This window comes from Triticum urartu, chromosome 4A (assembly GCF_056163025.1).
Source record: "Triticum urartu cultivar PI428250 chromosome 4A, HENAU_Tu73, whole genome shotgun sequence".
Lineage (NCBI taxonomy): Eukaryota > Viridiplantae > Streptophyta > Magnoliopsida > Poales > Poaceae > Triticum > Triticum urartu.
The window spans coordinates 610847886-610861874 of record NC_141876.1 but is presented as its reverse complement, the minus strand read 5'-3'; the positions used below and the strand labels follow the sequence as shown (position 1 = coordinate 610861874).

Genomic DNA, 13989 nt, shown 5'->3' with positions numbered 1-13989 from the left:
TAGATACCACTGCCAATCTAAATTGGCAATCACAAAAGAGGGATATGTTGCTGCTACTTATTCAAAATCGTCCAGGAGTTAAAAATATTCCACGCCAGCGATTCACAAATCTCCGTACTGAACTAAAAACAACAGCGATACCTTATACCACAAATTCTCACAAGTATTAGCTACAGGAAAAAGGACTCGATAGCTCAGCCAGGTTCAAGAGCACGAATGCGGGCAAAACAGTAGCTTCCATCACAAGTTCTTGAACGCGGACTCGTTGGGGAGCTTAGGCGTGAGCCTCTCCAGCAAGGCCTTGTTGGGGAAGTGGTCGGCGTCGACGAAGTAGAAGTTCCCGTCGGCCCTGAAGGTGACGAAAGGCCGGTTAGTCTCTGCGGGCCTGATGTCAGCAAACTTGATCGTCTTCTTCAGGGGTGTAGCCAGCCATGACATTATCTCCGCCTCGAAGCTATCTGAACCCTGCCTCCATCTCAGCTTGTGGATGTAGGGGCTCACGAACCAGTGCAGGGCTGCGGTTGTTGTGGCACTGAGGAAGATCACGGTGGATGCGACTCCTCCCTTGAGGATCACATTCATGTCGGGCGAAGTCATGAACGTTATGACAGGGCCTAGCGACACAGAGAGGCAGCAGGTGGACAGGGACAGAAGCTTCACTTTCTTGATGGTTGATGATATCGGTCCCTGATAAACCAGTCCATCATCTTTGTCCTCCTCCTTGATCTGCTTGGATTTGGGCCCAATGCTTATCTTGCCGCCACTGGGGTCAGTTTCTTTCACAGCAGTGGCTTGAGAAGCCCATCTTGTCTGGCTGTACAGAGAAGCCATTGAGCCAAAGCTGTTCCCTTTTGCAAGAGGGTTAGGCCTGCATGTTGAGAAATGCCTCCATGTTGCAGATCCAGGAACCTGAAAATCTGGCAAAGCAAAGGGCAATGAGCTATCCAACGGATACATGCAAGACAGTACAAGATTCACTTTGGTTATCCAACAGATGCACTTTGACACAGTAAACCTGTTATAGCTACTTGCTTTTCATCTTCAATTCAGGGCGCTACACATCTCAAGGCAACACATGCCATAATTTCAAGACATTTTTCTTTTGACAAAATAATTTCAAGACATTCACACACATGTTCGTACAAGCACTTCAAAACAGTAGAATATTTACTAGATGTGTTTGCCAAACTGCAACTATAAGAGGTGCTCCTGCTCAGGGCCTAAATTTGAAACACTACTGGAAGATAATTGCAAATATGTGTAAGTGGGGCGTTACTCTACAGAAAGATAGCTCAATGTAACAAAAGTATAACTCTATCTATCTACATTGAATGGAAATAGCCAAGCCTAAACAACTTACTACGTCACCAGTTCTCAGGTTATACACAACCCAGTGGCCCATAATGCACCAACCAGTCAGATAACAGCAGCAGTTCAGCACTGATACAGTGCTCCAGCTAGCAAACCAAACAAGGAAATCAATTACCACACCAACAGAAGCATACCATCAGTCCTGTGACCTCCATCGTGTTTCCTAACACACGCAAATACAACGGCATACATGTTGTGATGATAGACCAGTAAAAGGGGAAATTGCATGTTAGCCACGCCATAGCGATATAGGTGGTTCTGCTCGTGCGCAGCATCTGTAAAGAAAGAAGAGTGGACTACTAGATCGCAGATTTTCCTTGTGAGCTCCAACCGGCGTAAGCACAGCAACACCAATGTGTGTGGGGGGGCAAGGCGCAGTTGTCGGTAAAATGAAGGACAGGGTGCTGTTCCTAACCACCTCAGATCGCATGCCCTTGTAACAATTTAACCAACCTACACCAGCAATTCTCAGTTTACAGAAGATCAATTAGGCGGGCCGGATGACACCAGCAGCTCAGCGCCCACTGGCGAGAATCACTAATTGTAACACCTAATCAAACCAGGGGGCTGACCACTCCGCAGCAGAATCGCGTCACACGTCTCACCAAATCGTCTCAGGTCGAAGCTACACAGCACCATGCGGATCAAATCTACTACTAGTCATTATCACACCGGGGACGGCCACGGGGGGAGGAGGCGGTGGGTGGGGGGGAACCTGAGGCGGCGGCGGGTCCCGCGGAGCAGTGGCGGAGGAGGATCCCGCGGAGGGAGGACGCCGACGCGGATCGCAGCCTCGCCGTCGCCATGGGAGAATTAGCTAGCTAGGGTTTGCGCGGCGAGAAGAGTCGTCCGTGGGGAGTGGTGGTGTTCTGGAAGCAGGGGAAATGAGAATGACGACGCTCTGGCCAGGCCTGGGCTCAACTTTTTCTTTTTTGAGAAAAAGGCCTGGGCTCAACTGAGCCTGGCTATATGGGCTATGAACGGCAAGCAGGCAGCCGGTTCCTTACCGGGTCTGAGAGCCTGGCTATATGGGCTGTCAACTGGGCTGGTAGCAGGCCAAGTCTGAGAGAGAGCCCAGCACGACATGAAGCCGGTTCCTTGCCGGGTCCGGACCCTACTTGGACTCTGGTTTTCTTTTGCTGGCCTACTCTCTATCTCTCACCCGGATCTCCTCGACGCGCCGCGCCGGAACCCTAGCCGCCCACCGCCGGTGAGATCCCCGCGCCCTCAGCCTAGCTACCAACTTCAAATCCAAGCCTTCTCCATCCACCCCCCCCTCCCCCCGCCTGACCCGGTTCCGCCTCGCCGTGCCGGGATGAGCAGCCACCGCAAGAACTTCCGCCGCCGCGCGGACGACGACGACGACGGGGGCAAGGCCGAGGAGGCCGGCCCCGCGAGCAGGCCCGCCGCCAAGGCCCAGCCCCCGCCCAAGCCCAGGCCGCAGGGCGCCAGCCGCCTCAGCTTCGCCGACGACGAGGAGGACGAGGACGACGCCGAGGAGGGGCCCTTCGCGCAGCAGCGGAGCCGCCGCCCGTCCGCCTCGGTGCGCCAGGCGCGCACGGCCTCCCCGGCCGCGGCGGCCCTCCACCGCGTCACGCCCGCCAGGGACCGGGCCCGGAGCTCGCCGGCTGTCGCCGCCGCGGCTCCCGCGCCCAAGCCGTCCAACTTCCAGAGCCATGCTGGCGAGTACACCCCCGAGCGCCTCCGGGAGCTCCAGAAGAACGCGCGCCCGCTCCCTGGGAGCCTCATGCGGGCTCCGGCGCCGCCTCCTCCCCCTCCTCCGGCGGCGGCTGAGTCCCGGCACCAGCGGCTGGCTGGAGCTGCGGCCAGCACCTCGTCTGGTCCCACCGCTGCCGGTAAAGCAGCTCCGGCGGAGCCAGTGGTTGTTCTCAAAGGTCTGGTGAAACCTATGGCACAGGCCAGCATTGGGCCACGGAGACCATTGCCGAACGAGGTTGAAGGTAATGATTCTGAAGAGGAGGCCGAGGATGATGGAGAAGATGAGGACAAAGGGCCACTGATACCTGATAAGGCGACTATCGAAGCCATCCGGGCAAAGCGGCAGCAACTGCAACAGCCGAGGCATGCGGCGCCTGATTTCATCTCCCTTGATGGTGGCGGTGTGCTCAGCAGCAGGAGGGACGCGGCTGGCGGGTCCAGCGATGAAGAGGACAATGAGATGGAGGGTAGGATTGCCATGTACTCTGAGAAGACGAGTGATGGCCAGAGGAGCTCAAAAGGAGTGTTTCAGGGGATCAATAATAGGGGCCCTGCTGCCAGTTTGGGGGCTATGAAAGATAGGTTTATGGAGGTTGAGGATGATGAGGTTGATGACGAGGAGGAGGAAGAAAGGAAGTGGGAGGAAGCGCAGGTCAAAAAGGCGCTTGGTAATAGGATGGACGATTCTTCTGCTCAGAGAGCAACGAACGGTGTTTCGGCTGCGAGGCAGCAGGTTCAGCCGCAGCCGTCTGGGTACTCGGGGGGTCCTCATTATCAGCCCTCCTTTAGCGGGGTTGTGCCTGGGGCATCTGTTTTTGCATCGGGTAGTGCAGAGTTCTTGTCCATCTCTCAGCAAGCTGATGTAGCAAGCAAAGCCCTGCAGGAGAACATCAGAAAGCTCAAGGAAAGCCACAAGACAACAGTTGATTCTTTAGCGAGGACCGACACACATCTAAATGAAGCCCTTTCAGAGATTTCCAGCCTGGAGGGTGGCTTGCAGGATGCAGAGAAGAAGTTTGTGTATATGCAGGAGCTCCGGAACTATATTTCTGTCATGTGTGATTTCTTGAATGATAAGGCATTCTTCATAGAGGAGCTGGAGGAGCACATGCAGAAATTGCACGAAAATCGGGCACTGGCTGTTTCAGAGAGGCGGGCTGCCGATTTTGCTGATGAGTCAGGTGTTATTGAAGCTGCGGTGAGTGCAGCAATATCTGTTCTTAGCAAAGGACCGAGCTCAGCTAATCTGTCTGCTGCATCGCATGCTGCACAAGCAGCAGCAACTGCTGCCAGGGAAAGCGCTAACCTACCACCGGAGCTGGATGAGTTTGGCAGAGATATCAACCTCCAGAAGCGTATGGATCTTAAGCGCAGGGAAGAGAACAGGAGGCGAAGAAAAGCTCGATCCGAATCCAAAAGATTGTCTTCTGCAAGAAAGAGTGCTACTGAGCACATTGAAGGTGAGCTAAGCACTGATGAGAGTGACACCGACACCAGTGCTTACCTGTCCAGCCGTGATGAGTTGCTCAAGACTGCTGATGCTGTATTCAGTGATGCTGCAGAGGAATACTCGAGCCTTACAATTGTCAAGGACAAATTTGAAGGCTGGAAAACACAATATCCTTTGGCCTACCGAGATGCTCATGTGTCACTAAGTGTGCCATCTGTGTTTACCCCGTATGTGAGGCTGGAGCTTCTGAATTGGGACCCTCTCCATGAAACAACTAGTTTCTTTGACATGCAGTGGACTAACGTTCTTGTGGGTTATGGAGTGCAAGATGAAGACAGTGCTGACCCTAATGATCTAGATCTGAACCTCATTCAAGTTCTAGCGGAAAAGGTAGCCCTTCCTGTCCTGCACCACCGTATTAAGCACTGCTGGGACATTTTGAGCACGCAAAGAACACAACATGCTGTAGATGCAACTTTTATGGTGATTAACTATGTGCCGGTAACAAGCAAGGCTTTGCATCAACTGCTGGCGACGGTGTGTAGTCGTCTGACTGAGGCAATTGCTGACGTGTCAGTACCAGCCTGGGGATCAATGCTGACAAGGACTGTGCCAGGTGCTGCTGAGTATGCTGCATACAGATTCGGAGTGGCCACACGGCTGCTTAAAAATGTGTGTCTGTGGAAAAAGGTCCTTGCAGTAGATGCCCTGGAGAAACTTGCTCTAGAAGAGCTATTGATAGGAAAGATTCTTCCTCATATGAAAAGTATCATTCTGGAAGTCCATGATGCGATCACAAGGGCCGAAAGGATAGCCGCATCACTTTCAGGAGTCTGGTCTTCACCAAACAAGAAGCTGCAGCCTTTCACAGATTTCGTGTTGGAACTATCAAACAAGCTCAAGAGTAGACACATTTCAGGCGTTAGTGAAGAAGAGATACGTGGGCTGGCTCGTCGTTTGAAGAACATATTGGTGGCGCTGAACGAGTACGATAAGGCTAGAAATATTTTGAAGACCTTCCAAATCAGAGAAGCTCTCTAGCTAGTTGTTCCCTTGACATAGAACAAGAATTCCATTTTTGTTTGAAGGCGGCAAGCAGGTTCGATATCCTTTTGGTTCACGGGAATGTTGTAATGTCTAATTATCTCTGTACATCAAATGATCATGAGTACCTAGTCCAATCTTACAGTTACATGCATGTTGGTGCAATTTTCATGGTGCTTCTGGATTTCAGGAATCATTGTCTTTCTCAGTAATGGCCAACGTCAGTTAACTGACTGATAAGGCATATATATGTCCAGCACTTTTCTGCATTACATTATTATTACTGGACATCTTTCATGCAAGCTTGCTTTTGTGTGTTATGAAGTTTTGGACCATTCTGATAAGAGTTTGGCTTTGGCTCATGCAAGTCAACTTACATTCCTTGATATAGTTTGATAAGCCAGCTTGGTAAAATAGATCGGACTTTCAGACATGAGCTGTGGGTCCTAGTCCTAGCATTTATGGAAATGGCTTTATGTTTAGTCCAGGTCTGGGGAAGTGGGGCATGCAAAATACACAATTCTTGGAGTTGATTATCCGATGCCTGGTTTCCCAAAGATGTTGACTATCATCAATTCTCATCTTCTGTTAGGCACATGTTTGCTGTTTCCCCACTGATAATAAAAAGATACCGCAACAAGCTTCTCCTCACATCTGATGTTGAATGATGTTTTTTCTTGTGTGCCGCTGACCCAGGAGCAGTTTGCAGTGGCCACCAGCAACCCTGTGTGCCTGCCTGTTTTGCTGCTGGCAGCCTGATGATATTCTCCCACGCCACACTTGTGACTCTGTTAATTCCTGCATTGCATACAAGACCATGCATGGCATCCTGCTACCACTGAATACAGTTCTTGTGAATCAAAGATGATACTAAAGGGCTAGAAATGCATCTTGAAGACCTTCCGAAACAGAGAGCTTGCTAGCTAGTTTTTCCTTGACATGGTACATGAATTGCATTTGGTTCCGAATCCGTTTCAATCTAGAGATCGATGTTCTGATTACTCGTTAGGGGTTGGTTCTTTAGGCACTGATGTCTCACAGACTCAATGTCTTGTGTGACCATTGATGGTGACGCGAGTCGTGCCCACCTTGAGCCCTAGCAGGTTGCGCCTCTATCAAGCGACGTAAACGAAAGATGGGGACGAGGAGGCAATTTGGGAGGAACTCGACGAACAATTGGGACAGCAGGGTGGTAGGGATTTTGGGGGTGGGAATTTTCATGACATAGTGTACTACACAGTGTATTTGAAGTTAGGAGTGTTTGGCATCGACAAGGATAATAGTCTGGAGTTCTGTTGGGCCATTTCAGGTCACCGCAGCCTTGAATCTCTCACGGTGCATTCAGCAGAAAGAGATCTATATGACTGCCTGCAAGGCATAGTAATCTCACCTCCAGAAAATCTCCGGAGCCTGAAGCTGCACGGCTGGCTGAGAAAATTGCCAAAATGGATCATTGTGCTCCGGAATCTTGTGAAGATCAAGCTAGAATACACCGAGGTGTCGGGAGACATTCGAGCAATGCAAGCCCTTGGGGACCTGCCAAGCTTGTCCATTCTGAGTCTGAAGGAGAAAACATTTGAGAGCGAAGGGCCTGTCATTTTCCAGAGCGGGCTATTCACAAGCCCCTTGGTACTCAGAGTTAGTTTGAGAGCGAAGTGGAAGTGGAAGTGTTGTCATTTGTGTTCGAGGAAACATCAATGCCGAAACTTGAGGTGCTCAGCCTGCGACTAACCGGTTGTAAAACCGGCTTTTCTGGACTGGAATTGCTCCCAAGCATCAAGGAAGTACTACATCTTTGTGTCCTGGTTTCCCCAATGTTTATTATCGTAATCAAGGGAAATATGGCTGAAGAAGAAGCAGAAAAGGCATGCATGGAAGACAAAGTCAAGGAGGATATTAGGAAGCAGCTCATGAGCAATAAGAATAGCCCCATTCTGAAGGTGCGATTAACAATCTAGCTCGACGGACTCCGTGGTCGACTGTTTTGTGATCCGATGATGCATCGACAGGACAGGAGTATCAAGGAGGGCATATGTTAGCAGGGAGCCTCGACGTCTGGTCCAATTATCAGTGCATTTACTGGTTTCTTTGTAGGTGTGGATGCATCGATATGAAACGTTGTTCTTGAGATTTATATCCGTTCCAAATTACTCGTCGTGGTTTTAGTTCAAATTTGACCCGAACTAAAACGTAATTTGGAACGGAGGGAGTATGTATGTATCTAATAAAGGAATTCAGAATTGGACTCACGAATAATAGTACTTGTGATGATCTTGTTAGTGCTCCAATATCAGTAAGCAAGCAGAAACATATATGGAGGCCACAGCAAGTCTCTCAGGCTTGGGGAGCAGCTTGTGCATTCAAGTCCCAGCATGCAGATAACCTCAACCCATCCCAAATTACTACACTACTTATCAGCTTGCATCTCCCTCTCATATCTGGCGGGAGGAGAGCCGGCTAGATCCTCAGGTCGCGCAGCCGGTTCTGCGCCCTCGACGACCCCAGCAGCTCCGCCGCCGCCACCGTCCTGTACCGCGCCTGTGAACCACTCCCCGTCACCACCGGCGCGCACACCGTCGCGTCGTTGGCGCGGAAGAAGCAGGCCACGGAGATCCGGGGACCCACGTCCTTGCCCACCACGCACGTTGTGGAACCGGCCGTTGGACACGAGCTGCAGGAAGTCGCCCACGTTCACCACCAGCGCCCCCGGCACCACCGGCACGTCCACCCACGCCGGGCCACTCCCGCCCTCCTCCACCAGCACCTGCAGGCCGCCGACCTGGTCCTGGAGCAGCACCGTGGCGAAGCTCGGGTCCGAGTGCCTGCCGGCGCCCAGCGTGAGCGAAGATGGTCACCGCCTCCATGCACCCGGCCTGCTCCTCCAGGTGGCCGCGCCGCACGCCCAGCGCCTCCGACAGCAGCCCGAAGAGGGACCGCCCCAGCCGCCGCATCAGCCGGGCGTACTCCGGCACCACGCCGCTGCACGCCGGAGGGAGAGGCTCCTCCGCAGCCAGCTTGTCCGGGTCGTCGAGGTAGAGCGTGTCGCGCCACCGGGCCGCCGGCGAGCGGAAGAGGTCCGTGTTGCAGTTGTAGCGGACGCTCCTGCCCGCGTCCCGCGTGTAGTAGCGCGCCTTGGCCTCCACCGGCTCCTCGTGGAACCGCCGCCAGCATCCCCGCCATGGCCGCCTCCGGCACGCCGTGCGCCACCACCTGGAAGAGGCCCACGGTCTCGGCCGCCTCCCTCACCGCGGCGACCACCTCCGCGCGGCGGCCGGAGAGGTCGATGACGGGGATGGAGACGCGGTTCGACACGGCGTGCGGGGCGAGGGCGTCGGGGTGGTGGTGGAAGATTGGCGTCGAGGACGAAGCTCCTGCCGCCGCCGCTGTGTCCCTGGGTGGCCATTCCTTGGTGAGGATGCTGAGGGCGAGGCAGGAGGATCAGATCTGATCTGTAACCAAGAAGAAATGTTAGGCACGAGGATTGATTCCTCACATCTTTTCAAGCCACGCAGATAAGCAAGAACAGCTCGAAAAAGAAAATTAGGTCTCGCCGGAGGCCATGGGATCCGCCTGCCCTTTCCCGAAATGGAAATGGCTACTCTCCTCCCCTCTTTCCCGAAAAATGAAAATGAGGTCGCCGGAGGCCATTGGATCCGCCGAGGCACGAGTTTTTCTCAAAGTATGGATGCTTATTTGCAGAGGACATTTGTAGAGAATAGGTGCTTAATTAAGTGTCTGTCCTATAACAATAAGCACCGGTGCTTAAAAAAAACTTGATTTATTTTACTAAGCATCTCTCTAAGCAACCTCCCGTTGTACAAGGCCTAAGCTGACCCTCAAACCTTCCGTAAACATTCAAACCGTGCTGTCCGGGCACGATTTGTCATCCAACGCAGTCTAGCAACGATCCGTCAATGCATTCCGACGTCCCTTTTTTCGCAAATCAGAGACAAACAAAAAGAGACTTTGCAGGAGTCCAAACATCCACTCGCGAATGAAAAACCACCACTTACCCCGGCCCTTGTTGTTATTTGGCAGAAGGCTGCTAGTATTCTGTTGGGAAGAGAACAAATTAAACCATGGTATTCTATTAGTATTAGGCAGTGTGATGATATGTTTTTGTCGACTACGAGGCGCCTACTCGTAATTTCAAGATGATATATCTGCTCGGTTTCTCGAAAGTGCTCATAAAGATAAGGTGCGCATATGTGTGTTTATAGAGTTGAGTGTATGCGCGTATATATAAGAGCTTACGTATGCGCTAGAGTAGTGTTAGTTTTGCTTATTAATGGGTTGTTAATGCCAAGTTGTTAGTTGACGAAGGTTGTATAATTGTTATTTAAATGCTAACTAACCATCAGATTTGGCGGAAGGTGGACGGATTCCATCCGCCGAAAGTAGCTTTGGCCGGCTTGGTTACCATTTTTAAGAAATGGACATTTCAAGATATGGTTGAATGCACAGCTTTCACATCAGTGTTCACGGATTGGTCCTCATTGATCCATGGACAAATGTAGTGTCCGGTTTAGGGGATAGCGTTCAAGATGCTCTTAGCTCATGCCATATTAGCTATCCCAGTTCACCTGACTTTTGAATTTGGGTAAGTCAATTGTCTGACCATTGATTTTTTTGTCGTGATTTGTGTTGTTGTTTTTGCTTATGTTGTTTCATGACTTCTAAGCCTGATTTTTGGCTTGCCCTGTTTCGTAAGTCATGCTAGGGGTAAACCTAGCCAGCACAGCGTACTTCAAGCCGCCGTCGCCGCAGCCATCACCAGCTCGTCGGCGTTTCCTCGGATGGTGGCGCCCGACTCACCCCGCGCGTCGGCTTGCAACCCGGTCCCCGGCTTTCACGTCTACCCGTAGGCCTCCCGCCTCTCCGGGAAGTGCTCGCTCGACGTGAGTGTGATCACGCCTTCCACGCCCGCACCCGCGCCCATCGACCTCAATGCCACCCCGGTGGTCGGTGGCTCGTCGTCCGGCGGCACGAGGAAACGCGGGCGACAGACGTCGGCCGGCGGGCTCCCGGACGCCCGTAACCTGTTCGAGGAAATGTCGTCCGCCGTCGACGAGGACTACATGCAAAACCTCATCTTCGAGGGTGGTGCGCCGGGCGTTGGCTACGATCCCGACGAGACACAAAGCCAGGACGGCCGCGGGGCGTTCACGCCGGCCGCTGGCTATATCCCGATCAGGCAGCCTTCATGCGTGATCAGGTCGACATCGGCCTGGATGGCTTCCCCCTGGACCACGAGTTCCCGGAGGACTATGGGCTAGAGGAAGAGGACGAGTGCGACATCGAAGCGGAGCCTTTATTCGAGGACGAGCTCGCCAACCAAGCCGCCGGTCCTAAGCCGAAGCGCAAGAGCAAGCGCACGAAGGTGTACACAGCTGCCGAGGACAAACTTCTTTGCGAGTGTTGACGAGACATTGGACAAGACCCAAAGACGGGCGCCGAGCAAAAGCATTCGACCTTTTGGACTCATGTGCACCGCGAGTTTCACGAGCGCAAGAAGTTTCCACCTTACCAATTTGTGAGCACGCGCGGGTGGGTCTTCATTTCCAAGCGGTGGATGGTGATCCAACAAGAGTGCAACAAGTTTTGCGCCATCCTTGAGAGCGTCAAGGCCCGCCCCGTGAGCGGCATCGGCATGCAAGACATGGTATGATAGCAAGCAAGCCGCCTCTTTTGTGTCATCAAGATCATCCTTTTACGTCTTCATTTGCTATCACTTGCCCATATGCTTGCATGGAAACATTTTGTAGGCATTTCAAGCTTTGGAGGCATTCAAGGTTCAACACAATGGCAAGTGCTTCAACCTCTCCCATTGCTATCGGGTCATCAAGGACGAAGAGAAGTTCAAGGCACAATATGCCGCCCTCAAGGCACGTGGGGGGAAGAAAGTCGTGGAGGATGTTGGGGAGGGCGAACCGGCATGGCCGAGGGGGAATACCAACTCCAAGAAGGAGGACAAGCGAGATGCGGCCACCAACGCCTTGATCGCAAGCGTGGACGGCATGATGAATAAGAAGGACTCAAGGGAGGAGGAGTGCCGGCGTTTCAAGGCGGAGCAAATGGATGCTTTCGTGGAGATCCAAAGGAGGAGGCTTGATCTTGACGCCGAGAAGCAAACCAAGATGTTCGAGCTCGAGGCGGAGAAGCAAGCCAAAATGCTAGAAATCGAGGCCGCCAACGCCAAGACAAAGGTGAAAGAAGTGGCTCTTGCGAGCATGATGACCGGGGTGGAGATCATGAAGGTGGATCTCAACACCGTGTCGCCAAGGAAGAGGCCGTGGTTCGAGAAGATGCAGGCCAACATGGTCAAGTTCGACAACGAGTGATCTATGGCGGCGAGGGCCATATTTTTTGTATGCCGGCAGGTGTGCCGGCATGACCACAGGAGCCGCGATGGCGTGGTCGAATTCAAGTCCCACACTGTTTTGTGTGTTGGCATGTGTGCCGGTCGGCTGGCGAGTGCGCTAGTATGAACTGTGGTATTTTCTGAAGCCGGCATTGTATGCCGGCGCTGGCATGATGCCGACATGAGACATGGCTGCTGGCATGATCGGCCGCAGGCCTTTTAAAAAAAAAAATTGAATGCGAACATGAAATGGATCGGCGCGTTAGGCGCACTGCCGACCCAAATACAAAACTGGGCAGACGTCGGGTGGGCGGCCGACCCAAACGGACAAATACACCGTCCGTTTGGGTCGGTCCATTGGAGTTGCTCTAAACTCATGTCATATTAGCAATCCCAGTTTACCTGACTTTTAAATCTGGGTAAGTCAATAGTCTGACCATTGGATTTTTTTACTTGCCCCTGTTTGGTGTAAGTCAATTTTTTCTTTGGCTGGACTTTTGAGTTGCCCCTCTTTAGGATAAGTCACTTTTTTCTTAGGTTGAATTTAAATCTGGGTAAGTCAATTGTTTGACCATTGGATTTTTTACTTGCCCATGTTTGGTATAAGTCGATTTTTTCTTTGGCTGGATTTTTGAGTTGCCCCTCTTTGGGATAAGTCACTTCTTTCTTAGGTTGAATTTTTGACTTCTCCCTGTTTGGTGTAAGTCAATTTTTTCTTTGGCTGGATTTTTGACTTGCCCTACCATGGGGTAAGTCACTTTTTTATTGTGCTCGAAGCCCGTTACACATTGCATGTTTTTTACATGTTTTTTCTTTTACTTTTCTTTATATTTTTATTCATTTTTTTCTTTTTTACATGGATAATTTTAGCCTCATTTTAGTTAAATGTAAGTCACCTAAAAATAGATTTTCACCTAGTCAATTTATTTGGTCGTTGATTTCTGCTTTGAGATTCATGCTACTTTTTCTCTTATGCTATTTTAGTTTTTATTCCATTTTATTTCTTATTTAATGGTAATATTAGTGCCACTTATTGATTCTTTGTTAGATTACCTCATAATTTTGATTTTCTTTCATTTTCTTTGTTCTTATAGGGTAATACCGAAGCCACTAATTCTTTCTTTCATAGAAAATCTCAGTGTTGTGATTTGTTTTGATTTTATTTTTTTAGTGGTAATACAAATGCCACTAATTCATTCCTTTTGAAAAAACTTATTTATTGTGAAACTTTCACTATTATATGCTTACTCTTGCATATTACCAGAAAGCACAATTTTCGTGTAAATTGTGTGCAAATGTTGTCATTATTTGATTAAGTTTTCGATTATAGAAATTTTAGTATAAAACGCAATTCAAAGCATGGCAAGAATTCTTAGGAAATAGGGGGAGTTTTGTGGTTGGAAGAAAGCTACGTCTCACTGTAAAGATGATCAGTTGCAATATCTATGTAGGTGTAGCATTTTAATTCCGTACTATAAAAAAATGCATTTCCTGAGTAAACTGGTCGCAAACTTTGGAAATTATAATTATTATTCCTTTATTTTGAATTTCTTTCTTTTTTAAAGGGTTGTATGAATGCCACTAATTCATTCTTTTAGGAAACTTGATTAATTTTTTATTGTCTTAGTTTTATTTCATCGTCTTCTTCTTAAAGGGCAATATCAAAACCGGTAATTCATTCTTCCTTAGAAAAAACTTGATAATTTGATTATGTTTTAGTTTTTATTTCATTTTCTTTGTGCTCGAAGGGTAACACCAATGCCACTAACTCATTCTTTCTTAGAAATTTTAGTAGTTTGTTTTTTTAATGGTACTCCCTCCAGTCCTTTTTACTCTTCACATTGAATTTGCCGAAAGTCAAACTTAGCTAAGTTTGACCAAATTTATATTAGAAATTATTAGCATCTATAATATATAATATGAAAATATATTCCGAGATGAATCTAATGATATTGGTGTTGTTATGTAAATGTCAATAATTTTTTATATAAACTTGGTTAAAGTTGGATGAGATTGACTTCAGACAAACTTAATATGCAGAGTA

General features: G+C 49.9%; 2 protein-coding genes and 2 pseudogenes across 2 annotated transcripts; 2 read left to right on the top strand and 2 right to left on the bottom strand.

Annotated features, from left to right (window-relative positions):
* Positions 1–34: 34 nt before the first annotated feature.
* Positions 35–2294, bottom strand: LOC147977320 (uncharacterized). The gene is made up of 2 exons (XM_087519280.1): positions 2087–2294; positions 35–917 (listed from the first exon to the last, which is right to left on the bottom strand). Exons 1-2 carry the CDS (start codon positions 2175–2177, stop codon positions 241–243), a joined length of 768 nt encoding a protein of 255 aa, XP_087375406.1. The 5' UTR covers positions 2178–2294; the 3' UTR covers positions 35–240.
* Positions 2295–2490: 196 nt separating this feature from the next.
* ILP1 (GC-rich sequence DNA-binding factor-like protein) lies at positions 2491–5755 on the top strand. Its single transcript, XM_087519279.1, has one exon. The coding sequence runs from the start codon at positions 2687–2689 to the stop codon at positions 5579–5581; it is 2895 nt and encodes a 964-aa protein (XP_087375405.1). The 5' UTR covers positions 2491–2686; the 3' UTR covers positions 5582–5755.
* A 2069-nt stretch (positions 5756–7824) lies between these two features.
* Positions 7825–9022, bottom strand: LOC147977318 (DIBOA-glucoside dioxygenase BX6-like; annotated as a pseudogene).
* Positions 9023–10380: 1358 nt separating this feature from the next.
* LOC147977317 (uncharacterized) lies at positions 10381–11006 on the top strand (annotated as a pseudogene).
* The last annotated feature ends 2983 nt before the right edge of the window (positions 11007–13989 follow it).